The sequence below is a fragment of the Pan troglodytes genome, chromosome 11 (assembly GCF_028858775.2).
Source record: "Pan troglodytes isolate AG18354 chromosome 11, NHGRI_mPanTro3-v2.0_pri, whole genome shotgun sequence".
NCBI classification, from domain to species: Eukaryota; Metazoa; Chordata; class Mammalia; order Primates; family Hominidae; genus Pan; species Pan troglodytes.
Genome location: NC_072409.2, coordinates 8217770 through 8244855, shown reverse-complemented (window position 1 = coordinate 8244855; position 27086 = coordinate 8217770). Strand labels below are relative to the sequence as shown.

Sequence of the window (27086 nt, the reverse complement as noted above, 5' to 3'; positions counted from 1 at the left end):
GACCCTCCTCCTTCAGCCTCCCAAACAGCTAGGAGGACAAACACAAGCCACTACGCCCGGCTCCACTAATTTTTTTTTTTTTTGTAGAGAGATGGGGTCTCACTATGTTGCCCAGGCTGGTCTCAAACTCCTGGGCTCAAGTGATCCTCCTGCTTCGGCCTCCCAAAGTGCTGGGATTCCAGGTGTGAGCCACCTGACCCGGCCTCCTGTTTTATATTACAGAGTTCCTGCATGCTCAATGCCACCAGTGAAAATAATCACGGAGATTCACAATCATAATGATAATCATAGGGACCCCTCTGCCACCCCTTTCTCCTGCACACATGAGGCACTTGTCTGAAACTGGGGGCCTGCATGGTGGACCCCCAGAGCCATCCATCCTCTGGAGCCTGCAGATGCTGGGGCTGGACTCCGAGATCCTGCCGTGAACCCGTGACCATGCTGAGCACCTTGAGTCGCCAGTCTGCAGGGAGACTCGGGATAACGGGTTGTTCCTGGTGCCATCTCTACTCCTCCACCCTGGCCTGGCCTGAGCCAGCAATGATGCTGGGACTCCTGTCCCTTCCACTGTGGGTCTGGAATCAAGCAGAAGATGTGGAAGAAATCAGGTCCGCGGAGGACTTTCGGCTTCCACCTGGCTGTCAGAGAGGTGGGCAGGGCCAGGAGAGCCGGTCCCTCTCTCCCCTTCCTGGTACTGAGCACAGAGGCAGCTCCCACTCTGGAGTATGGGCTCTGGTCCTGGCCACCTCGTTGGCTAGCTGTGTGAGTCTGACATTAACCGAGTGACTACTATGTTTGCCAGGCACAGGAGTGGGCGGTGCAGGTTTGGAGGTGAACTAGAAGATAGGGCTCCTGCCTCAACAGCCCGTGGCCTGTCACTGCACAAGTCACACAAATCATTCCCAAGGCACAGCTGCTTGAGGTGCCACCAAGGCCCAGCTGGGGGATGGGGTGCTGGGAGTGTGTCCTGGAGCATGACCCGGCCTGGGGTGGTCAGGGAGGCTTCTCTCAGGGAGATGCTCTGGTGCTGAGAAGGAAGCGGTGAGCGGAGTCAGGCAGGTGGGGAGGAGGGGGAAGGGCAGACCATGTGGAAGACATCCACATGGACGCCCTGAGCCAGGAGGGGCCTTCACCTCCAGAAACCTCAGTTTCTCCATTGGCAAAGTGGGCGGGATCGGCCTCACCTTCTGGATGTTGGGACGATGGGGCAGAATCGTTCCTGGAAAGCACACGGCCGCGTGCCTGCCTCTCAGATCTCCTGAATAGCCGTTAGAATCACAGATGCTTATGGCGGATCCCCTGAGCTTGTGGGGGTCCCCAGAGACCATCTGGTCCAGTGGTTCTCAACCTGGGTGGTTCTGCCCCCGAGGGGATATTTGGCAATGTCTGGAGACACTTGAGGTTGTCCTAACTTGGGGAGGGGGTGCTACTGGCATCTGTCTGGCAGAGGCTGGAGATACTGCTAAATGTCTTCTATGCACAGGACAGGCCTCCACGACAGTGACCTGGCCCCGAACGCCAGGAGTGCCGGGGTGGGGAAACCCTGATCTAGTATGAGCCACTTACTTTACTCACAGGGAAACCGAGGAGCGTTGTGGGGAAGGGGTTTGCTCAGGGTCCTCCCCCAGCACAACAGGTTAGTGCCAGGCCAGGGGCACAGGCCCATGTCCCAGCACCAGAGCAGGTCTGGCGGCAGCGTGTCTGAAGGAGAGAGGGAGGGACTGGCAGGAGGGGAGGGAGGAGGTCCGGGTCTGTGGGAACCTGACCCTGGACCAGGGGTGGGGGATGGAGTCACGTCTCTCAGGCATCCTGGGGACAAAATTCTTGGGCATGATCTTCATCATAAGCCAGCAGCTCACTCGGGTGCCCACTGCAAGAGGGAGTGTGCAGCTGCTTCAGGGGGTCCTGACTCAGCCAGCCGGTGGCAGATGGGTGGCACGTCAGGCTGGGACCATGGTGTGAAATCCCAGCCTCACAGCTGTGATTTGCAGGGTGGTAGAGGCCTGGGGGTGGCTGGGGTGTCTGGGAAGGTTCAGACCCCCCCCATCCCGTCTCTCTGCTCCAGTTGAGCAGGCTCCCTCCTCCACCTTCTGATGATGAGCAGGGGGTTACGTAATGTTTGGGTAGCAGTCGCTTTACCCATGCGCTTACACGGGGGCGGTGCAGCCTGGCTTGCCGGAGGGGCGGGTGAGGCGGGGAGCCTGGGAGGCAGGAGCCCTGGGTCTGAGCCCTGTTTCTGCTGGTGACTTGCTGTGTGACTTTCAGCCTGTCTCTCTCCCTCTCTGGGCCAGTCTTCTCCATACACAGAGGGTGGGAGCACATCACTGGTTTTCTTTTCTTTCTTTTTTTTTCTTTTGAGACGGAGTCTCGCTCTGTCCCCCAGGCTGGAGTGCAGTGGCGTGATCTCGGCTCACTGCAAGCTCCGCCTCCTGGGTTCACACCATTCTCCTGCCTCAGCCTCCCGAGTAGCTGGGACTTACAGGCGCCCGCCACCACGCCCGGCTAATTTTTTTGTATTTTTAGTAGAGACGGGGTTTCACCGTGTCAGCCAGGATGGTCTCCATCTCCTGACCTTGTGATCCGCCCGTCTCAGCCTCCCAAAGTGCTGGGATTACAGGTGTGAGTCACCACGCCTGGCCCACTGGTTTTCTTTTCTTTTCTTTTTTTTTGAGATGGAGTCTCACTTTATCGCCCAGGCTGGAGTGCAGTGGCGTGATCTCGGCTCACTGCAACCTCTGACTCCTGGGTTCAAGTGATTCTCCTACCTCAGCCTCCTGAGTAGCTGGGATTAGAGACATGAGGCACGTGCTTATTTTGTATATATAGTAGAGACAGGGTTTCACCATGTTGGCCAGGCTGGTCTCAAACTCCTGACCTCAAATGATCCGCCCACCTCTGCCTCCCAAAGTGCTGGAATTACAGGCGTGAGCCACCATGCCTGGCCACACCTCAGTGGTTTTCTAACTGTGCCCACAGAGCTCTTAGGTCTCAGCCAGGGTCTCTGGAGGTCCGTGTTCCATGGGGCTCAGGAAGAAGGAGCCAGATGCCAACTGGGCTCTTGCTCCCTCTGCCCCTGCCTGGCAATTTGTGTGTTTATTCATTCACCTCACCGGACAAACATGCCCCAGGACCATGTTACATGCCAGGCCTCATGCGGGTCATCAGGGCACAGCGGTGTCAGGGGGCCTACATTCTGGTGGGGGACTGGCGTGGAGGCACATATGGTATAGCGTGGTCCAGGCTCTGCTGGGACAGACAAGTGGGCAGGGGTACAGAGGAGGCCCGGAGGCCTCAGACCTGGGGCTGGGCCGACTTCCTGAAAGCAGCAGCATCTAAGCTGGGGCCTGGCGGGAGAGTGGGTGGGCCCATGTTAAAGAAAGCGATATTCTGACGCTTCTTAAAATGGTCAGGAAGGCTTCACTGGGGACTCTTGCAATAGGTGTCAGGACTATCACAACCTGGGAGAGAGAGGGGAATCAACTCCAAATGCAAGGAAGTGAGGCTTCACAGCCAATGAACAGGGTGAGGGGTCAGCGGATGGAAACTAAGAGGAGGCCTCCAGGGCAGGGGATTCCTGCTGAACTGACTGGGCAGGCTGATGCTGGAGGCGGGACGAGGACTCACACGTGAAGCGAATTGGGGAGGAGGCACTTGATCAGATATCGTGGGGGTGGGGATTCTGGCTACAGCTGGGCCAGGCAGGCTGAAGAGCAGGGGAGGGGCCAGGGGACAGGTCGAGGCCAAGTGAGAAGAGGGCTCAGAGGAGCCTGTCTGAAGTCTGGGTGTGGAGTATGGGGGGTTTGGCAGGAGGAAGCTGGAACATCAGGCTGGGCACCCTCTCATGGACATCACCTCATGGGGGGCTTCTTGGGGCCCCTGCTATTGGCACAGAAGGGAGCTGGGGCCCCACAGTGATAACCTCTGCAGGGGTAACTGGATAGGCCCCCAAAGGCTCCCCACTGAAGCCGGTTTCCCTCTGCAAAGACCTTCACTGCCAGCCTTCCACAGCTGCTCACTGTGCTGGCGCTGTGCACAGCCTCCATCTCCTTAGAGCAGCCCCTGTGAGCCATCTGCAGGGACACCTTTGGGTGCCTTTTGTTTTGTCTTTATTGTTTTTAATAACCTTTTAGAATCACTCAAGTAACACAAAGTCATTGTGGATAAGTTAGAAGGTTTGCACGAAGAAGAAGTAACCATCTGACATCCAGAGATGTCTGGTGACAGCTGGGTGTGCCCCCACATGGGTCATTAAGTCCTGGTGCCAGGCATGTGCCCTCCCCTGCCCAGGGGCCCATCCTGGCCTGGGAGTCTGGAGTCATGGGCCAGGCTGAAACAGAAGAAACTCAAAAGAAGCAGGGAGAAGGCAGGTTTAAGGGCCAGGACGGGGGTGGCTGTGTCCCTTCCTCCTGCTGTGGGAAGGGACTTGAGATCCGTGTGCTTTGCTTCCTTCTTGCTTGGCCAATCCAAGCAGGGGCTCAGAACAGACCTCAGGGCTGAGCAGAGGCCAGTAGACCCTGAGAGTCCTGCCAGGCTGCAGGGATTCTGGGTGGGCCTGCGGACATCACATGCACGGGAGGGACGGATGCTGGGGTCGCACACTGGCCGGCAGGGCAGAGGACAGGACAGGCAGGGCGGGCTCCGAGTCTCACGCGTTGCTGTGGATGAATCTCCTGATCTCTCTGTGCCTCAGTGCCTCATCTGTGAAATGGGATGGTTGGGCCGACCTGCCGAGGGAACCACCCTCTCAGCACAGTGCCTGGGTTTGGGCTGCTATCATGGGCTGTTACAAAGGCCTGTGGTTCCTGAGCCAGGACCTACCTCCCTGGGCCTCTGGCACCCTTCAAGGTGTTCTGGGGTGGGGACAGGGAAAGGTGCAGAGGGCTGGCCTATTCACAGCCTCCTGCTTGCTGTGGGCACTGCTGGGACGGTCATGTGCCCGCTGTGGTCTGACTCAAGAAGAACTGCCCTCCCTCCCACATCCTGCTCCCTCTTCTCTGCCCTCCCCCATCATCCTCCTCCCCTCAACCGCCCTCACTCCGGCAGCAGCAGCCACAGTACTGGCAGGAGGCTGGGTGCCTGAGCTTCACCTTCCAGGCCGCAGAATTTTCAGGGTGCCACCCCTGGGTGCCCCACATGTCCCTTCACATGTGCCCAGGATCCATTCCAGTCCCTTAGATTCCTCTTCATTGGGGAGGGGGACGGTGGCTTTTCCATGTGCGTCCTCTCTGTATGGACCCTAATCACAGTGCCGCGCGCACCATGCACGGTACTCCCATAACCCTCTCCGATGTTCGAGGGGAGGGTGGAGGCTTTGTGTGGATCACATTAGAATGGGGGACAGTGGGACGTGTGAAAGTCTTCGGTGATCTGGCTTCTCTGAGCGTCGGCCTCTTCAGCATTCACCTTCGATCCCACCTCAGCTGTAGTCTGGGCTTCGAGGACTTGCAAATGTCTTCCTCTCTCTGAGCCTGTTTCTTCATCTGTAAAATGGGCTTCCTCGGCCGGGCACTGTGGCTCACGCCTGTAATCCCAGCACTTTGGGAGGCTGAGGCAGGCAGATCTCCTGAGGTCAGGGGTTCGACACCAGTCTGGCCAACATGGCAAAACCCTGTCTCTACTAAAAATACAAAAATTAGCTGGGTGTGGTGGTACATGCCTGTAATCCCAGCTACTCGGGAGGCTGAGGCAGGAGAATTGCTTGAACCCAGGAGGTGGAGGTTGTAGTGAGCCGTGATCCTGCCACTGCACTCCAGCCTGGGCGACAGAGTGAGACTCTGTCTCAAAAAAAAAAAAAAAAAAAGGCTTCCTCATAGTACCTTCTCAGGGCCATTAGGGGCATCCTGGGAGAATAAGGTGTGCAGAGTTCCCAGTCGCGTCGGGCCCTGCAAAGCTAATAGCTGGTGTTGGTGATAGATGACCTCTCTCTCTGGCTTCCCGATGTGGAAGGAATCGTCCTCTGAGGAGTGCGTGTCCTCCTGGGGGTGGGGTGGGAGGGGTGGTTAAACTGCCTACAGGAGCCAGTTTGTGAATTGGTTTAGAACAACACATATTTAAGTTCACAATTCTAAAGATCACACTCTTGACTCATTTTTGTGCTAAGCCCTGTGGTTACATGCACCATGTCCCCTGATACCAACAAGAGGGGTATGAGAACCATCCCTTGTTATGGATGAGGAAACTGAGGCTCAGACAGGTGAGGGCGTTTGCTTGAGGCTGTACAGGCAGTGAATGGCAGAGATCTGTCCTGGGATTGGGAGTGCAAAGCCATTCCGGCGTCAGCCGCGTAGGGATCTGGAGGGTTTTGTGCTGGGCACTGGGACTGCAGGGTGGACAAGTCCAGTTGGAACAGCCAGGATCCCCCCATGCTGTTTACCCAGTTCCCTGGGAACAGAGACTGAGGGGCAGGGTGTGGGCATGTGGGAGGAGCCACCTGCTGGCTCCATATGGTGGTCTACCCACCAGCACCAGCAGCAGCCCACCCAGCCTGATGCCAGGAGGGGCTCAGCAGAGAAGGTGGGGAGGTGGGAGGGTCTTGTGCAGGCATGCGGCTTTGGGGAGGCCATTCATGTGACTCTTGTTTTAGCCCCCTTGGGTGGAGCACAGGGCTGGGTGGCCAAGTGCTCACTCTGTGTGCAGTATCTGGGTTAATTCCTATGTCAGTTCGTAACCCCCTTATGCAGACGAGGCTAGGAGAGGTGAAGTCTGTATCCAAGGTCACACTGCTAGTGAGAGGCAGAGGTGGGACTGCGCCTGTGCCTGTCAAGTCCATGGCCCCATGGGGCACCATCTCTTTGAACAAGGAGCCACAGCTTTCCTGGGCCCCGGGCAGGCGATGTTGGTGGTGGGTGGGTGATGTTGGCATCTCCTTTACCCTCTCTGGCCCGGTCTGCTGCCTCCAGGTACAAAGGCTTCATCAAGGACTGCCCCAGTGGGCAGCTGGATGCGGCAGGCTTCCAGAAGATCTACAAGCAATTCTTCCCATTCGGAGACCCCACCAAGTTTGCCACATTTGTTTTCAACGTCTTTGACGAAAACAAGGTGAGCTGGGGATTGATGGGGCCTGCGGCAGCTGGCTCAGCTCCTGTGGGTACCCGCAGCGTCTCCACACCCACTCTCTCCTGCCGATGTTCCCTTCTAGAGAAGGAACACACACACGAGTGCATACTGACATGCACAGATACATAGTCGCACATAAATGCATGCACATGTACACCTGCAGACACACAATAAACACAGATGCATCCAAATGCATGCACATGTGTGCACACATATGTACACCCACACATGTACTGACATGCACATCCAAGCTCTCACACAGACGTGTATGTGCACATGCAGGCGAATACCATGCACACATGTGGGCACACATACATGGAGATGCAGCCACACATGTGAACACACATGTATATTCATACAGTGCACAGAAATGCACACATATGCACACAATGCATGGACTTGCAGGTGCACACACGTGTACACACAGAGAGACATATACACATATGCATATGTATACAGTGCACACACATGCATGTATACACATGTACACCCTGACACTTCTCTTACAAGCATAAAATGCAAATACCTCCCATGATAATAACAGGATTAATAATAATAGCCAATATTTCCTGAACATTTACTATGTGTAAGCTCTTTACTTGGATTTTTTTTTTTTGAGACAGAGTCTTGCTCTGTTGCCCAGGCTGGAGTGCAGTGGTGCAGTCTCGATTCACTGCAACCTCTGCCTCCCAGATTCAAGCAATTCCCCTGCCTCAGCCTCCTGAGAAGCTGGGATTACAGGCGCCGTCACCACACCTGGCTGATTTTTGTATTTTTAGTAGAGATGGGGTTTCACCGTATTGCCCAGGCTGGTCTTGAACTCCTGACCTCAGATGATCCACCCACCTTGGTCTCCCAAAGTGCTGGGATTTCAGGTGTAAGCCACCTTGCCCGGCCATACATGGATTATTTTTAATGAGGCCTTACAAGCACCTGGGAGCTGGGTATTTTAATACCCATTTTGTAGGTCAGGAAACTGAGGCTCTGAGAATCGTAGGCTATAGGATCTTTTGTTCCTGGCTTTTTCCACTGAGCATCATGTTTTCAAGACTTACCATGTGGTAGCTTGTGTCACCTCCGGGCAGTGGCTGCACGGATAGCTGTTGGGTTATCTGCGATGACCCTGATTCTGTCCTGCAGTAGCATTTGAGGGTGGATTTACTGCCACTTGTCTCTGTACCCCCTGCTGCTGGCACCATGGAGGTTTCTATTCTATCCCATCCCCAGCTTCTCCCAGGTGCCCCCAGGCTGGGAGTCACATTCCTGACCCTGCGAAGGGCTCTTCCCTTCTTGGGCCTCGGTTTCTTCATTTGCAAATAAGAGGTGGAATTAAACAGCCTGCAGCGGCCTTTCCTCTGCAAAAGCCCATGAGCCCACAGCTCTAGGCCGAGGGGCTTCCAGGCTGTTGCTGAGAGGAGCTCAGGCATTGGTGCTTCTGGCACCTTCTCCCATCAAGAGTGGAGTAAGCCTCTCCGTTCAGCCTCAGTTCTTCCTGTGCCTCCCTCCTGGCCTCTCCCACTTCTAACCCCCGACACAGTCCCCCAGCCTCTGCTCCCCACCCTCTCCTTGCCTCTCGCCCCCCATTCCTTCGAGCCTGCCCTCTCCACCTGAGTGTCCATTGGCCACAGTGTCTGGAGCCTGCGACCGCCCCTCGCCCGTCCCGAGGTTCAGCCTGACCCGGTGGCCTGGCTGGCACTGACCGAGGCAATCCCCTCTCTCTCCTGTCAGGATGGGCGAATTGAGTTCTCCGAGTTCATCCAGGCGCTGTCGGTGACCTCGCGGGGAACCCTGGATGAGAAGCTACGGTGTAAGTCCTGCCCCCTTGGCCCTGTGTGGCAGCAGCTGGAGGGCCCAGGTCAGAGGGAGGCAGCCCTCGGCCCTCACCAGGCAGGGGTGCCAGACACCCACTGCAGTGACCACAGATGGCGTCCCAGCTGCATCTGCAGAGGGCAGGCCTGGGCCCTGGGCAGGTGGCCCTCACACGGCCACGTAACTAGGCCAGGCTGACTGTCCGGGGTTCAGAGAGCAGCGCAGACATCTGTGCTTCCAGGTGGGAGGGTTTCCTGGAGGCACCGGCAGCAGGAAGGAGCTCACTGAGGCAGGTGGACAGGGAGGCCTGGGGGCAGAGGCTGGCAGGAGCCTTGGCTGCACTCGGGCAGGTGCAGACCTGGGCCGCAGGAGGGTCGGTGGGGACCCAAGACCCAGGTTCAGTGCCGGACCCACCTCTTTCATAGCCATTGCTTTGATTCTTGCTTTCAGTCATTCACTTACTCACTCATTCATTGACCAAATAACGACTGAATGCAGCCACGTGTTGGTACCAGGGATCCACTGGGGGATAAGATAGATGGGTCCCTGCTCTCAGGGCGATCAGTCTAGAGTGGCAGCAGGATTTAAAAAAAAAACCTCAGGAAACTGCAGGCGAGGAGGAGAGAGGGAGTTGTGAGCAGGAGAGGACCTGCCTGGTAGGCGCAGAGCTGGGGATGAGAGGAGCTGGGGAGGGGGCCCGCGTGTGCGAGGCCCAGTGGAGGGAGGCTGAGAGGGAGTTGGGAGGGGAAGCTGTGCAGGCCCCTGGCGGCATTAGCAGGAATGCAGGGTGCGTGGAGAGGAGGGAAGATGGAAACCAGCTGGCCAGAGCTCCCTGCTCGGTAAGACTTTCACACTTCAGTCCATCGGCAGCAAGAAGACCCTGCAGTTTCTTTTTCTTTTTCTTTCTTTCTTTTTTTTTTTTTTTAAGAAATAAAAGAGAACTTTATTTATGTAAAAGCTCCTCCTCTCAATGTACTATTTTATTTTCTAATGTTGACTGTAGCAGGCCACACCATAATTGTGGGAGCAGAGTGGACTGTGGGGAGGAGGTGGGGGCTGGAGTTGGGGGAAGGAGAGGGGTGCTCCTCTGGGTAACATCCCAGGCCCCGGGCTCTCCCACACACTCAGCTCCAGCCACTGAGACCTCGGCCCTGGCAGCCCAATGCCCCATCCCTTTATTTTATTTGTTTATTTATTTATAGACAGAGTCTCGCTCTGTTGCTCAGGCTGGAGTGTAGTGGCACAATCTCGGCCCACTACAATCTCTGCCTCCTGGGTTCAAGCAATTCTCCTGCTTCAGCCTCCCAAGTAGCTGGGATTACAGGCATGTGCCACCACACCTGGCTAATTTTTGTGTTTTTAGTAGAAATGGGGTTTCGCCATGTTGGCCAGGCTGGTCTCGAACTCCTGACCTCAGATGATCCACCCACCTTGGCCTTCCAAAGTGCTGGAATTACAGGTGTGAGCCACCGTGCCTGGCCCTGTTATTTTTAATATATATATAATATTTAATATATATATATAAAATATTATATATATAGAGAGAGAGAGAGAGAGAAAGAGAGAGTCTTGCTCTGTCACCCAGGCTAGAGTGCAGTAGTTCAATCTTGGCTTATTGCAACCTTTGCCTCCTGGGCTCAAGCCATCCTCTCACCTCCTCCCAAGTAGCTGGAACTACAGGCGCCCGCCACCACACCTGGCTAATTTTTGTATTTTTAGTAGAGCAGGGGTTTCATCATGTTGGCCAGGCTGTTCTCCAACTCCTGACCTCAGGTGATCTGCCCGCCTCGGCCTCCCAAAGTGCTGGGATTATAGGGGTGAGTCACTGTGCCTGGCCCTGTTATTTTTAATTTATAAATAAATAAATATATATATACACATAAATATAAATTATGTATGTATACATATATATACACATAAATATAAATTATGTATATATAAATATATATCCATAATATAAATATATATCCATAATATAAATTATGTATATATAAATATATATCCATAATATAAATTATGTATATATAAATATATATCCATAATATAAATTATGTATATATAAATATATATCCATAATATAAATTATGTATATATAAATATATATCCATAATATAAATTATGTATATATAAATATATATCCATAATATAAATTATGTATATATAAATATATATCCATAATATAAATTATGTATATATAAATATATATCCATAATATAAATTATGTATATATAAATATATATCCATAATATGAATTGTGTATATATAAATATATATCCATAATATGAATTGTGTATATATAAATATATATCCGTAATATGAATTGTGTATATATAAATATATATCCGTAATATGAATTGTGTATATATAAATATATATCCGTAATATGAATTGTGTATATATAAATATATATCCGTAATATGAATTGTGTATATATAAATATATATCCGTAATATGAATTGTGTATATATAAATATATATCCGTAATATGAATTGTGTATATATAAATATATATCCGTAATATGAATTGTGTATATATAAATATATATCCATAAATATGAATTGTGTATATATATACATAAATATAAATTGTGTATATATAAATATATATACATAAATATAAATTGTGTAAATATAAATATATATACATAAATATAAATTGTGTATATATAAATATATATACATAAATATAAATTGTGTATATATAAATATATATACATAAATATAAATTGTGTATATATAAACATATATACATATATATGTGTGTGTGTGTGTATATATATATATGTATAGAGAGAGAGAGAGAGGGAGAGAGACTTGCTCTGTCACCCAGGCTGGAGTGCAGTGGCTTGATCTCGGCTTATTGCAAACTTCGCCTCCTGGGCTCAAACCATCCTCCCACCTCAACCTCCCAAGTAGCTGGAACTACAGGCACCGCCACCAGGCCTGGCTAATTTTTGTATTTTTGTAGAGACGGGGTTTTGCCATGTTGTCCAGGCTGGTCTCGAACTCCTGGGCTCAAGCAGTCTGCTCACCTCAGCCTCCCAAAGTCCTGGGATTACAGGTGTGAGCCACCATGCCCAGCCTTATTTTTTTTAACCCTAGTTGCAATGGTGTGTGTGTGTGTGTGTGTCTGTCCCTGTCTATCCTGATGTAAATATTAGTTGACCTGATGAGGAATGGGCCATCCGGTCGCTGACTTCATGTTGGGGTGCAGAGAGGAGGGGCGAGTTGAAGACCCCTCCCCACTGCCCCAGCCCAGGATCACTCAGCAGTGCTGCTTGCTTACAGGGGCCTTCAAGCTCTACGACTTGGACAATGATGGCTACATCACCAGGAATGAGATGCTGGACATTGTGGATGCCATTTACCAGATGGTGGTGAGAAGCCGGGTCTCGTGTGGTTAGGGGTGGCAGGAGGGGCAAAGCCAGTGACTGAGAGACAGAGAGAGAGCACTTGTGCAGCCATGCTCCTGCCCAGGGTGGAAGCAGGGGTCACTGGCTGAGCCGTTCTGTACATCTCTGCCTGGGCAGGCAGGCACAAGCTGGTAGATAGTGGGGCTGGGGTGTGGGATATTCCAGGGCACAATGGCAGGGATGGGGAGGGGAAAGAAGAGGGGGGCGGCCCTCATCTGGAAACTGCCAGGTCTTGGGGGGCAAATGCGTGGCCAAGAGCCCAAAGCCCAGAGTGCCAGGGCCCACCCCCGCCTTGTCCGTCCCTGCAGGGGAATACCGTGGAGCTCCCAGAGGAGGAAAACACTCCCGAGAAGAGGGTGGACCGGATCTTTGCCATGATGGATAAGGTGAGGCGGGGGGGGGGGAGGGGGCGGGGCTGGTCCTGGACCAGGGAGGCAAGGTGTCGGGGGCAGGAATTGGAGTCCCTGGAGCCTGGGCCTGGCTTTGCTGCCAACCTCCTCCATGGCTCACGGCAGGCGGCACGGTGTCCTATCCCTGCTCAGCAGCTAGCCCCATCCAGTGTCCAGAGTCTTAAGTCAGTTTGCTCAGCATGTTTTCTTTAATCAACCAAAGTCCTTAGCCTTTTTTTTTTGTTTGCCATGGACCCCTTTGGCATTCTGGAGAAGCCTACAGACTTCTCAGCATAATGGCTTTAAGCGCGTAAAATAAAATCCGTAAGATCAAAAAGGAAGCTGATTATTTTAGAAAACAGCTGTCAGAGTATTTTTAAAAAAAGAATCTGTGATGTAGCGTTCTGTGAGCTGCTTTCTTAACACATTCACTAAGATGTAGTGGTGGGTCCAGCAGCTCCCGAAGTTGCGAGCTGTAATATCTGCAGCAACTGGGGTGTGTTATGAAAATACCTGTGATCCCTACTGTCGACAGATCACAGGTACTGCAGGTCCTGTTGGGGACCGTCACCTAGGTTTCCATCAAAGGAAACGCTACATTTCAGTTAGAGGTTAGTAAAAAAAGGCTGATTTTTTTTTTTTCCCCCAAGTTCATAGACCTGCTGACTTCTATCCACAGGCCCAAGGTTAAGAAACCCTTCTCTTTTTTTTTTGAGACAGAGTCTTTGCCCTGTCGCCCAGGCTGGAGTGCAGTGGCGGGCGCGATCTCGGCTCACTGCAAGCTCTGCCTCCTGGGTTCACGCAACTCTCCTGCCTCAGCCTCCCGAGTAGCTGGGACTACAGGCGCATGCCACCACACCTGGCTAATTTTTTGTATTTTTAGTAGAGATGGGATTTCACCGTGTTAGCCAGGATGGTGTCGATCTCCTGACTTCGTGATCCACCCGCCTCGGCCTCCCAAAGTGCTGGGATTACAGGCGTGAGCCACCGTGCCTGGCCAAGAAACCCTTCTTTAAAGGGAACCAAAGCCAGGTGTGGTGGCTCACACCTGTAATCCCAGCATTTTGGGAGGCCGAGGCGGGTGAATCACCTGAGGTCAGGAGTTCGAGACCAGCCTGGCCAACATGGTGAATCCCTTTCTCTACTAAAAAAAAAAAAAAAAATCCGGGAGGCAGCAGTTGCAGTGAGTGGAGATTGCGCCATTGCACTCCAGCCTGGGCAACAGAGTGAGACGCAGTCTCAAAAAAAAAAAAAAAAAAAATTAGCCAGGCATGATGGCACATGCCTGTAATCCCAGCTACTCGGGAGGCTGAGGGAGGAGAATTGCTTGAACCTGGGAGGCAGAGGTTGCAGTGAGCCGAGATCACACCACTGCACTCCAGCCTGGGCAATAAGAGTGAGACTGTCTCAAAAGAAAGAAAAAAAAAAGGAACCATAGACACTGGAGCCTACTTGAGGGTGGAGGGTGAGAGGAGGGTGAGAGGAGGGTGAGAGGAGGGTGAGAGGAGGGTGAGGATCAAAACCCACCTATTATCAGATACTATGCTTATCACCTGAGTGACAAAATAGTCTGTACAGCAAACCCCCACAACATGGGATTTACCTATATAACAAACCTGCACATGTATCCTTGAGCCTAAAATAAAAGCCTAAAAAAAGGGACTCCAAAAAAATAAGGAATCCTTCTTTAAATCAAGCTTACTTAAAACTAAAATAACTTAAATGTAAATTTCAAATAATGACGTTAGGGAAATCCAGGTGTTACGTGCCTTCAGCAAAATAACATAAAATGGTCAGGTGCGGTGGCTCACACCTGTCATCCCAGCACTTTGGGAGGCCAAGGCGAGTGGATCACTTGAGCTCAGGAGTTTGAGACCAGCCTGGGCAACGTGATGAAACCCCGTCTCTACGAAAAATACAAAAATTAGCCGGGTGTGGTGGTGTGCACCTGTGGTCCCAGCTACTCGGGAGGCTGAAGTGGGAGGATGGCTGGAGCCTGAGAAACCAAGTCTGCTGTGAGCCGTGATGGTGCCATTGCACTCCAGCCTGGGTGACAGAGTGAGACCCTGTCTCAATCAATCAATCGATCAGTCAATCATAGAAATTCCTGTAACGCAGGGCTGCTTATTAGATTCTGGCTGGAGACAGCTGTTTGCCCTAAAAGCTTTGACCTGAGGCCTGTACTTTCTTAATTAAAAAAGGGAGATTAGCCCATGTTAGAGGAGCGGTAGAGACGTGCTGGCCTCAGACCCAGCTGGCGTCTTGGTAATGATCAAAAGATTTATCGACAGAGTGTGGAGCACGGAATAATAAGTTTCTCGTGGTGTGCGTCCACGTGGCTTAAGGTCAAGGCCGCACATTCCTTACTGTCCCCCTGTCTGCACTTCCGTCATTTTGGGAAACAGCACAGACCCTGTAGTCACACTGACTGGGGTGTGAATCTGACTTCCCCGTTTCCCAGCCCTGGGGCCTGGGTAGGTGACGGAGCCTCAGCTTCCTCACTGGTAAAATGGGGATGAGAGCAGCACCCTCCTCTTGGCTTGGCCGTGAGGGTTCCATGCACTGAGGGTCGCGCCGAGCTTGGCGTATGTCATGTATGCAGCGAGTGATCCCTGAGCATGGCTCGGGTGTGCTCCTCAGCGCTGTTTTCGGCACTTACCCTCTGGATACCCGAGATCGAGTAGGTGCTCTCCGTGGCCTTTTCCTTGTGGTCCACCGGCTTCCTTGAGAGATGCTCTGGGGAAGGGATTCTGGCCCAAACATCCCCTCCCCAAGAGACCCACTAAAATTCCTCTTTCTGAGCCATGTCCAGCCCCCTGCCGGGTCTCCCAGGGTCCAGTGTGGGCTGCTCCAGGAGCAGTTTAAATGCCCTTCCAAGAGTGACCCCAGAGAACTGCACGAGGCTCTCAGCCTTGTCAGTTACTCACATTGATGGGGATTAATAGCATTAACCATGACACGTGTGGAGTTACAGGGCGCTTCCAGTTGGTCAAGCACAGAGCTGTCACCCGAGTGCCTGGAGAAAGCCAGGTAATTACCCTCCATCCCCAGGTGAAGAAACGTGCCCAGAGAGGTGGGCCACGGCCCAAGGCCACGCTGCCATGAGTGCCAAGGTCTGTCTGGTGCTGGCTGCTTGTAGGCCCTGAGCCACGTTGCCTCCCTCCTGGTCTAACCTTGGAAGGGCTCTTGGGACCAGCCCTGGGCTGGGCTTGTCTAGAGCCCTCTCCTGGGAGGCCCTGCACCCTCAGCCGCCTCTCTCTGCTCACAGAATGCCGACGGGAAGCTGACCCTGCAGGAGTTCCAGGAGGGGTCCAAGGCAGACCCGTCCATTGTGCAGGCGCTGTCCCTCTACGACGGGCTGGTATAGTCCTGGGCTGGAGCTGGGTGAGTGCAGACTCGGGGCCTGGGGTGGGTCTGGGATGGGTCAGGGGTGAAAACCCAGCAGCAGGACACCTAGGGTTGGCAGGTAATTACCTGGGTCTCTGGGGGTGTTGGGGTCAGCCTAGCAGGGACATAGCTGGGAGGAGGAGGCTGGAAGGGGGGCCTTCAAATTGGTCAGAGCTCCTCTGTTTTGATCATTTTTATAGAACCAGATCAGCCTGCGAGTTTGCTTGAACAGAATTTTTCTGGGCGCAGTGGCTCACGCTTGTAATCCCAGCACTTTGGGAAGCTGAAGCAGGCGGATCACCAGGTCAGGAGTTCAAGACCAGCCTGACCAACATGGTGAAACCCCATCTCTACTAAAAATACAAAAATCAGGCTGGCGTGGTGGTGCGCACCTAGTCTCAGCTACTTGGGAGGCTGACGCAGGAGAACCGCTTGAACCCAGGAGGTGGAGATTGCAGTGAGCCGAGATCGCGCCACTGCACTCCAGCCTGGGTAACAGAGTGAGACTCCATCTCAAAAAGAAAAAAAAGAAAAGAATTGTCCTGGGTGGAAGACACTTTGAAAATCAGTTGCCAACCAGGGCCTGGGAGAGCAATTTCTTATCCCCTCTCTGAGCAGCCGGTCGAAGACCTAACTAAGCTCCTAGCTGTCACAGAATGATAGCACGCCTGGCAGAGGCCCCTGTTGCTGGTAGAGAGCTGTCTCCCTTCTTTCCTTCTCCTCTCCTCCCTTCTCCCCTTTTTTCCTGCCTCTTCTTTGTGGAGTGTTCGATGTAGTCTGCGGGGAGTGGGTGTGAATAACGTCCAAGGTCTTGTCCAGAGATCAGCGTTCTTGTCCACGTCCTGGTGAACCAGTGGATGCCTGCTGTTGGTATATATGTAAGGGTAGAATTGCTGGGACATAGGATGTGTGTAATATTTAGCTTTGGTAGTTACTAGAAAACAGTTTCCAAAGTGGTTGTGCTGTTTTGTGGTCCCACTAGTAGTGTATGAGAGTTCCAGTTGCTCCACATCCTTGCCAACACTGGGTATTTTCTGTCTTTTCAAATTTTAGCCATTTTTGTGAGTATGGAGTAATAACTTGTTCTAAGTTTACTTTGCATTTCTCTGATAAGCAGTGACGTTGAATGCCTTGTTATAAGTGTATCACCCATTTTAATGTGCTCATTTGTGATGTGCTAGGTTAGTTATCCATTGCTACATATTACATTACCACAAACAGCAGCTTAAGAACAAACATTAGGAATTTGGCACAGTTAAGCTGGGTGCCTCTGGCTCAAGGACTCTCAGGAGTATGCAGTTCAGCTGTCAATAGGGTTTGCCTGGGTCTATCCTGGATTTAGCAGTGCAAGTTCCATGTTCTAGGAAACTTCTCAGTCCTGGGAAAATTGGGATACTTGTCAGCCATTGGCCAGGGCTGTGGTCTCATCTGAAGGTTTGGCTGGTGATGACCTGCTTCCAAGCTCACTCATGTGGTTTGGCAGCCTTGTTCCCTTGCCATGTAGACACCTGCACAGGGCTGCCTCACAATATGGCTGCCGGCTTCCCTCAGAGCTTTCCAAGAGAGAAGGAGAGAAAGAGAGCCAGGATGAAAGCCACTGTCTTTTTATAGCATAATCTTGGAGGTGATATCCATCACTTTTTCTTTTTCTTTTTTTTTTCTGCGACTGGGTCTCACTCTGTTACCCAGCCACCAGGTCATGGCTCACTGCAGCCTCAACCTCCCAGACTCAGACAAGCCTCCCACCTCAGCCCTCAGCTTTCCAAGTAGCTGGGACTACAGACATTTGCCACCATATCTGGCTAATTTTTTAAAAAAGTGTTTTTTTGTTTGTTTTGTTTTGTTTTGTTTTCTGTAGTGTAGAGATAGAGTCTCACTATGTTGCCCAGGCTGGTCTCGAACTCTTGACCTCAAGTGATCCTCCTACCTCGGCCTCCCAAAGTGCTGAGATTACAGGTGTGAGCCACTGCACCCAGCCATGGATTGGTTTTTGAATGCTAAGTCACCATGCATTCTTAGAATAAACTCCACTTTGCTGTGATGTGTTATTTTTTTATGTATCATAAAATTTGATTTGTTGGCATTTTGTTTAGGAGGTCTACACTGGTTTTTTGTTTCTTTCTTTCTTTTTTTTTTTTTGAGACAGGGTCTCACTCCATCACCTAGGCTGGAGTGCAGTGACATGATCTCGGCTCACTGCAGCCTCTGCCTCCTGGGTTCAAACAATTCTCCTGCCTCAGCTTCCCGAGTAGCTGGGACTATAGGCACCTGCCACCATGGCGCCTGGCTAATTTTTCTATTTTTAGTAAAGATGGGGTTTCACCATCTTGGCTAGGCTGGTCTCGAACTCCTGACCTCAGGTGATCCACCCACCTCAGCCTCCCAAAGTGCTGGAACTGCAGGCGTGAGCCACCATGCCTGGCCAGGCCTACACTGTTTTGAAGCGTCTGTTATTATTATTATTATTTTTCACAAGAAATCCTTTTTCATTGAAGAGACATTGAAAATATGTTTAATGAGAAAACCTCAATTAAAAAGTTTATTTTAAAAAAAACCCCTTATGTATGACTCAGATATAATCACAGTGAACATTTTAGTGTCCAGAGTGATTTTAAAAGAATTGAACACTTACAAAACTTAACACTCAGTAAACTGAGTCACACAGAAATATATAATTAAAACCAATTTATAAAGGAACTATCACTGTTATTAATATTTCTTTTTTTTTTTTCCAAGATGGAGTCTCCCAGGCTGGAGTGCAGTGGCGTGATCTTAGCTCACTGCAACCTCTGTCTCCTGGGTTCAGACAATTCTCATGCCTCAGCCTCCCAAGTAGCTGGGATTACAGGTGCTTGCCACCACGCCCGGCTAATTTTTGTACTTTTAGTAGAGATGGGGTTTCAGCATGTTGGACAGGCTGGTCTCGAACTCCTGACCTTGTGATCCACCCGCCTCGGCCTCTCAAAGTGCTGGGATTACAGGTGTGGGCCATCGCGCCTGGCCAATATTTCCATCATAGAAATGTTTGACGTGTACCTTGACATGTCCCATGGTGAATGCTGATCCGTTGTCTAATTTTTCACAGTCCTCTTTTGCAAATCACCATGTCATATTATTTCCATGACAAGCTTGTCAAAGTGACAAGAGCCCTCGCATGATATGATCCCCCTTTCTATTAGCTCTGCTGGGAAATGGTCTTCTTTCTTCTATAGGGCTGTTCCTTGTGCCTACGCGGTAGTAATTATATCCAATTTGTGTTCTATCATTTTAATGATTTATTTGCCTGCTCAGGTTCCTGATAGCTCATAATTCCTAGATCACTTGCAGTGATGTAAGTCATTGACTTATTCAGAAACTGAGATGAGGCTTATTTTCCACATCATTAAATGTTGAGCCATCATTTTTCATAGCTGCATAATGCTCCATCACATGGCTGGGCCATAATTTAACCAGTTCCACAGTGTTGGACACTCAGGTTGTTGGGAATTTGGGGAAGGGATTAAAAAGTTATCTATTATGGGCCAGGCGCAGTGGCTCCTGCCTGTAACCCCAGCACTTTGGGAGGCTGAGGCAAGTGGATCACTTGAGGTTAGGAGTTCAAGACCAGCCTGGGCAACATGGTGAAACCCCGTCTCTACAAAAAATACAAAAATCAGCCAGGTGTGGTGGCGGGCACCTGTAATCCCAGCTATTTGGGAGGCCGAGGCAGGAGAATCGCTTGAACCTGGGAGGCGGAGGTTGCAGTGAGCCAAAATCACTCCACTGCACTCCAGCCTGGGTGACAAAGTGAGACTCTGTCTGAAAAACAAAACAAAACAAATTATCTGTTATGGAAACATTCATACACAGTGGCAGAGAGAATAGTGTAATGCTGGGTGGGCACGTGTGGTCACTCACACCTATCATCCCAGTGCTTTGGGAGGCCGAAGTGGGAGAACTGCTTTAGGCCAGAAGTTTGAGTCCAGCTTAGGCAACATAGAGAGACTCTGTCTCTACAAAAAATACAAAAATTAGCCAGGTGTGGTGGCACATGCCTGTAGTCCCAGCTGCTCAGGAAGCTGAGGCAGGAGGATCCCTTGAGCCCAGGAGTTAAAGGCTACAGTGAACTAGGATTGTACCACTACACTCCTGCCTAGGTGACAGTGTAAGACTCTGTCTCTTTAAAAAAAAAAAAAAAAAAAAAAAAAAAAGGTGTAATGTTTTGTACTCATCACTCGGCTTCCGAATCCCCAGTTCCCTGCCAATCTTGTACCATCTGTGCCCTCCCCCTCCCACCCCCACTCTTGTGATTTTGAAGCAAATTCAAGACATCATCATACTTAATCCATTTCAAAATGTATTTCTAAAAGATAAAGATTCTTTGAAAAATTCATAAAGCAAAAGCAATCAATAATTCCTTAATATCCTCTGATCTCTAGTTGCTATTCTAGTTTCCTGTTATCTTACCCTTTTTTTTTTAACTTTGTTTACTGAAATCAGAATCAGAATAAAGTCTACCCATTGTAATAGGTTGATAGGTCTCTTAAATTTATTTAGACCATGAGCAGTGGCTGACGCCTGTAATCCCAGCACTTTGGGAGGTCAAGGTGTGTGGATCACTTGAGCCAAAAGGCAACATGGTGAAACCCTGTCTCTACCAAAAATACAAAAATTAGCTGGGTGTGGTGGCGGGTGCCTGTAGTCCCACCTACTTAGGGGTGCTGAGGCAGGAGGATTGCTTGAACCAGGGAGGTTGAGGCTGCAGTAAGCTGAGATTGCACCACTGCACTACAGCCTGGGTGATAAAGTGAGATTTTATCTCAAAAAAAAAAAAACTTTTTAATTTTGTTTATTTTTTATGTATTTATTTTTTTGAGGTGGAGTCTCACTCTTTTTGCCCAGGCTGGAGTGCAATGGCGTGATCTTGGCTCACTGCAACCTCTGCCTCCTGGATTCAAGCGATTCTCCTGCCTCAGTCTCCTGAGTAGCTGGGATTACAGGCACACACCACCACGCCCAGCTAATTTTTGTATTTTTAGTAGAGATGGGGTTTCACCATGTTGGCCAGGCTAGTCTCGAACTCTTGAACTCAGGTGATCTGTGTACCTTGGCTTCCTAAAGGGTTGGGATTACAGACGTGAGCCACCTCACCTGGCCTGAGTATGGATTTTTGGTTCTTTGGGTATATACCTAGGAGTGGAGTTGCTGGGTCATATGGTTAACTCTATGTTTAACTTTTTGAGGAACCACCAAACTGATCTCCAAACTAGTGACAGCATTTTGCATTCCCACCAGCAAAGGACAGAGGTTCCAGTTTCCCACATCCTTGCCAACGCTTGTTATTTTCCATGAAAAAAAAAAAAAAAGGTAGCCATCCTAGTGGGTATGAAGTGGTTGCCTCACTGTGGTTTTTTGTTGTTGTTGTGGTTTTTGTTTTTTGAGACAGGGTCCCACTCTGTCTCCCAGGCTGGAGTGCAGTGATGCAATCTCGGCTCACTGCAATCTCTGCCTCCCAGGTTCAAGTCATTCTCCTGTCTGAGCCTCCCAAGCAGCTGGAATTATAGGTGTGCGCAGCCACGTCCGGCTAATTTTTGTATTTTTGGTAGAGACCGGGTTTCACTGTGTTGGCCAAGCTGGTCTTGAACTCCTGGCCTCAAGCGATCCTCCTGCCTTGGCCTCCCAAAGTGCTAGATTTACAGGTTTGACCCACCGCTCCTGGCCCTCCCTGTGGCTTTGATGTGTGTTTCCCTAATGACTAGGGATGTTGGGCATCTTTTCATGTGTTTATCGACTGTTCTATGTGTTGTTTTTAATGGTTTGTAAACTGTTTTTTCCTGTGGGTGTGTCCTAATGTATCCCACCACTCGTCTGATACTGGACACTTAGATTGTTTTCTCTGCTTCCATTTTTGTTTTCTGTTTTCTGCTGTTACAGATGGTGCAGTGGTAAACATTTATTTATTAAGGATAAATATAGGCTGGGCACGGTGGCTCACGCCTGTAATCTCAGCACTTTGGGAGGCCGAGGCGGGTCTATCATGAGGTCAGGAGTTCGAGACCAGCCTGGCCAAGATGGTGAAACCCTGTCTCTACTAAAAAATACAAAAAAAAATTAGCCAGGCGTGGTGGCGGGCACCTGTAATCCCAGCTACTTGGGAGGCTAAGGCAGGAGAATCGCTTGAACCCACGAGGTGGAGGTTGCAGTGACCCGAGATTATGCCACTGCACTGCAGCCCAGGTGACAGAGCAAGACTCCAACTCAAAAAAAAACCAAACAAAAAACAAACAAAAAACCCAAAGGGTGCCTCAGAGGTTATGCACATTTTTAGGACTTCTGACATAGAATGCCAGCTTGCCGTCTATCGACCTTCCTGCCAGCTCTCTGTGCCTATCCTCCGTGGCCAGACCTTAACCCCTATCCGCTGTGGCTGGATCTTAACCCATCTTGCCTCCTTGTGTCTTCCAGATGCCTGGGAACCACTCACCTCCTTCTGTGCCATGAGGCCACCTCAGCCCTGACACCAACCCCGTGCGTCCACCCAGCCTTCTTCCGCATCCACACACAGCCGGCTGCCCTTGACCCGGGAGGCCCCGGCTCTCCTCTCCCCTGTCCTGCACCCATCCCCCGCCTGAAGCCACCGGCTCCAATTGCCAGCAACCTCTGCTTGTCCGGAAAACGACAACACGAAACGGAAAAGGCTACAGCCCTCTGCATAAACCAAGGACTTGGCTGCCTTGCAGGCAGCCTCCGTTCCTCCCGCTCTCTTGCGCGTGTGCTTTTGTTTTTTATTTTGAACAGACGTTTTAAAAGAAAAAAAAACAACTACCTTCTGTCCTAGAAGACACAGACTGACAGATGGGGTGAAGGCCTGGGGACCTCAGAGAACTCTGCCTTGCCCTCGTCCCTCGTCCTTCGGCAGCCAGAGAGGCTGTGGGTGGGCCGAGGGTGTCTAGGGGTTCTGCCTGGTCAACGTTATTTGTCGTCCCATCTTTTGGCAGCAAAACCACCTGCGTGGCTAGGATGATTAATTATGAGGATGATGATTTCTTTTTGTGATAACAGTATTGTGCTTTTTGTGGGGAAAGTGAGGTTTTTTTTATATACATATATAATTGATATCTTTAATTTATTGGTTGTTAACTGTTGCTGCTGCCTGGTGTGTCCTCAGCTCCCAGGGCTGCGGGCCCACCGTTTACATGTGCACGCCCTGACCCACCTGCCCACGCCGACTTGGGAGGATGGTGGCCTGCAGCGGCCAAGAAGCCAAAAAAAATTTTTTTTTTTCAGATACTGTGCTTGATTTTTGGAGAGGGGAGAGGTGGAAATTCCTAAATGGCTAATGCACTGTTCCCTCCAGCCCGAATGCCTCCTGCCAAACCCCTTTTCCCTGCTGCCTCTGTCCCCGCATCCTTGTTCTCCTCTGGGTCCGTAACATTTTTTCCGAGGATGAACAGGGGACATCTTTAGGTTTCTCAACTCTTGCTTTGGTGTTTGCCGCAGCATGGAAAACAGGGCGCCTAAGGCTGGGAGCTAGAAGAAGGGGCATTGGGTACCCAGGCAGAGTCAGGAGAGGTGGTCTTTGAAGTAAGTTAGCAGAAATCAAGGGGACCCCCGCCTCCTTGGGCTGGGGAGGGGATTTCAAGATAGTTCATGACTCTCTCCCGCTCTGCCTTCCCTCCTTCCTATCTGCTTTTTCCAGTAAACTGCATGGTGTCCTTCCCTGGCCTTCTCTTGGCTCAAAGGCTGGGAGGGAGGGAAGGAGAGAAGAGTTCCAGGCAATCCCATCAATATAGTCCCTACACCTGGGGCTGCGGCCCACATGTCTTCACGGAGGCTTCCAGCTGTGCCTGCCACTGAGGCAGGTGCGGCCCCAGGACCATCACCAGGAATGCGAGGCCACCCTGGACCAGAGGTAGGAGCCCAGGGTCCGGCCCTTGCTCTTTGATTGTGGGCAGCCTCCTGCCCTCTCTGGGTCTCAGTTGCCCCATCTGCAGAGCGAGGAGGCCCGGGCTGGTTGGTCTTGAAGGCCCTTTTCCATGCCGACATCATGTCATTCTAGGGCTGGTGTTCAGTTTCCTGTGGCTGGTGATGCTGTGGTTAAGTCTGCTTGACCCCAGCAGCCCGAGGGACTGTCTGAGTCACAGCACAGCCCCTATTGCGTGGCTGCTGGTGTGTGGGGTCAGTTCCAGCAGATGAATGTGTCATGTGGCACACCTTGTCCCTTCCCGCAGCATTTCCTGGTTCCCCCCAGACCCTTGAGCGCTCTTTGGGACCCAGAAGGAGTCCTTGCACAGGGAAGGCTTGAGGTGAGAAGCCGCTTCCCAGACTGTCAGGGCCAGGCCTGGGTCTAGAATTCTTGCTGCTGCTTTGCAGAGTCAACAGCCTGTCAGCCCATGTTTTAGAGGGGACACTTTGGTCCTCGGTTCCCACCCTCAGCAAGCAGGCCTCCAGCCCGAGGAAGGCCTCCGCCGTAGTGACGTTGCCGTGTGGGGCTGCATGGCTGTTCCCCTTGGCTGGAGCATTCAGCCAACCCCAGCGTCCCCCCTGAGGCATTCATTGGCAGCCCCCTAGGACTGCACGCTGGCCCCACGGTAACCCCCCCTCCCCCACCAACATCCTGCAGGGATGGGGTCAGTGGTTCCACCTTCACAGGCCACTTTGAAGGGCGGATTCTTTGAGCCCCCTGCCAGTCGGCTCCCTGCTCAGCTGCTGGCCCGGGCTACCTGGGACTCAGCACCAACGGCTGAAGTTTCTCAGCTGGGCTCTGACCTGGGGTCTGGGGCAGGGAACGAACATGGTGACTTGGGGCTGAGAGGATGAGAGAGGTCTTTCCTAGGTCAAATTACTTTTCTTTGGCCTCTGCCTGAGGCTCGATTTGCCTCTCTGGTCCAATGGGACTGACACTGTTGTACAACCTGACCTGTGGCTGAGGGTGTCTGGGCTTAAGCATGTGGACCCCTTCGGTGTGTCCGGCCTTCCTCCATCGTCCTGCCCTTTGGCCTTTTGGTTTGAAGCCACAGGTGTGGCTTCTGGCCTTAGCAAACAGTATCCTTGCGGACTGCAGCCCAGCATGCCGGTGGGCCCACATCCCGAGCCAGCCCAGAGCTGCCGGAAGGGCCGCCCTTCCCGGCCCTGGCGGGGTGCTGGACACTGGCCATTTTCACTAGAGTTTGCCTGGCAGGGACCGATCTCTGCCCCCTCCTCTCCCCAGGCCTCTGGCTGCAGTGATGCGGCAGAATCCCGAGCCAGGTGCCTCCTGAGCAGCCCGTGTGCCTCTCCACAGCGGCGTTTGCCACCCAATGCGGCTCGCTTCAGATGCTCTGATGCAGAGGGCACGCCCATAGTCCCTCTGCAGAGCCTCGCACTGGGGCCAGGGCAGGCACCAGCCCCAGGCGGCCAGTCGGCCACGGCCTGTCCTCTTCCTCGTAGCGTCTGCTCCTCACTTTGTGTTGATGGTGACTTAGGAGAATGTTCCGATTTTCCATGATCTAAGCAGGCCACGTTTAAAATAACATCAAGGCAAGCGTACGTGTCACCCTCTGTCCTGACATCTCTTCCCCTGAAATGCTTTTCAGTTTGACAGCCCATTTCCTAGACAAGTGCACCTGGGGTTTCAGGAACTTTGTGTCTTTTCGGAGGGGGTTGGTGGGGAGGTCGGGATGCCTGGGATCCCTTCCTGGAGAGGCAGGCTGTCTCTGGAAAAAACCTCCATTGCCCACCCGCCAGGCGGAAAGTCACCCTGTTCCCAGCGCGGTTTCAGCATTTAATTTTAAATGCTAAGGAAGCGCGGCGCGCCCCCTGGTGGTGGTAAGCCGCCAACGCACCTGGGGGCTGCAACCCCACCGGACGGGTGGTCCGGAGGGAGGCTGGAGCGGGGAGGCGAGGAGGGGGCTGTGAGTCCTCAGAGGCCCTGGGCCACCACATTTCTGGCAGCGTTTCCCAGACACCCCTCTGCTAGGCCATCCCTGGATAGCAAGTGAATTAATTTAAGGGCACTGTGATGGGAAGCCTTGCCCCCCTCTTTTTTTTTTTTTTTTTAAAATATCTGCGGAATAAACCCAATGGTTAATTTTTGAATGAATAAAAGGCTTTTGTTGAATAAACAGCTGGTCCCATCTTCTGTCTTGGCATCTTAGCATCCAGGCTCAGGCTCTGCCCCTTCTCCAGGATGGGGTAGCCCCGAGTCGCCCTCCCCAGTCTGCACATTCCCTGTTGTCCCTGTTCCTGCAGTGGGCCCCGGCCCCAGGGAGGCCCACCTCACTCCCAGCCTGACTCGGTGGCTGGCTTCCTTCAGGACTTTGCGCAAGTCAATTCTGCTCATTGGGTCTCAATTTCCCCATCCCTTGGATGGGAGTAAGAGTCTCTGCTGGGCCTGCCTCGCGGGGGCCTGGTGAGACCCAAATGTGAGTGTCATCATCAAAGCCCCTCACAGAAGTGGAGGCCGGTGCCCAAGGGTAGCGGTTTGGACTGCTGCTGCCTCCCACCCGGAGCCTGCCACTTGGGGGAGAAATTGGTGTAATGCTTGCAAAAACAAACAAACAAACAAAAGGCAATGTCTTCTGGTTGTGGTTATTTCCTTTCCTGCTTGCCTCCCCAGCCCCCTTTGAGTCTCTTTTTGGGGTGCCGTCCTGTCTGTACCTGCCGGTGTGTGTCTCTGGGGCCAGGGTCAGGGCGAGGCCCAGGGGTGGACAGGGGCAGTGTAGCATGCCCCAGCCTCCCCGAGCTCCTGCTGTATGTCGTCCATGTCACGCCAATTAAACACACTTCCTGGACTTGTCCTCGCCTCCCTGTGTGGGCCTGTTGCTTTGTCTGTTTCCATTCTTCTCCGTTTCGTTTTAGGTTTCTTCCCTTTGTGACACCCTTTCTCTGGCTTTGGGTGTTGTCTTCCCAGTTTCCTGAAGAGAAAGAATGTGTAGGCCGGGTGCGGTGGCTCATGCCTATAATCCCAGCACTTTGGGAGGCCCAGTTGGGCGGATCACCTGAGGTCTGGAGTTCGAGACCAGCCTGGCCAACATGGTGAAACCCCGTCTCTACTAAAATACAAAAATTAGCT

At 51.7% G+C, this 27086-nt stretch overlaps 1 protein-coding gene across 3 annotated transcripts in view; it reads left to right on the top strand.

Annotated features, from left to right (window-relative positions):
• Window positions 1–26136, top strand: part of NCS1 (neuronal calcium sensor 1) — a 64807-nt gene extending 38671 nt beyond the window's left edge. For 2 of the 3 annotated variants that reach the window (XM_024345919.3, XM_016961861.4), the window contains exons 3-8: window positions 6900–7038; window positions 8785–8863; window positions 12154–12242; window positions 12587–12664; window positions 15936–16051; window positions 22499–26136. In XM_024345919.3, coding sequence (XP_024201687.1) covers window positions 6900–7038; window positions 8785–8863; window positions 12154–12242; window positions 12587–12664; window positions 15936–16034 — 484 coding nt within the window. In that variant the 3' untranslated portion in view covers window positions 16035–16051; window positions 22499–26136. The remainder of the gene's footprint in view (window positions 1–6899; window positions 7039–8784; window positions 8864–12153; window positions 12243–12586; window positions 12665–15935; window positions 16052–22498) is intronic. The other variant, XM_024345920.3, reaches the window with a different exon arrangement.
• Window positions 26137–27086: the final 950 nt, after the last annotated feature.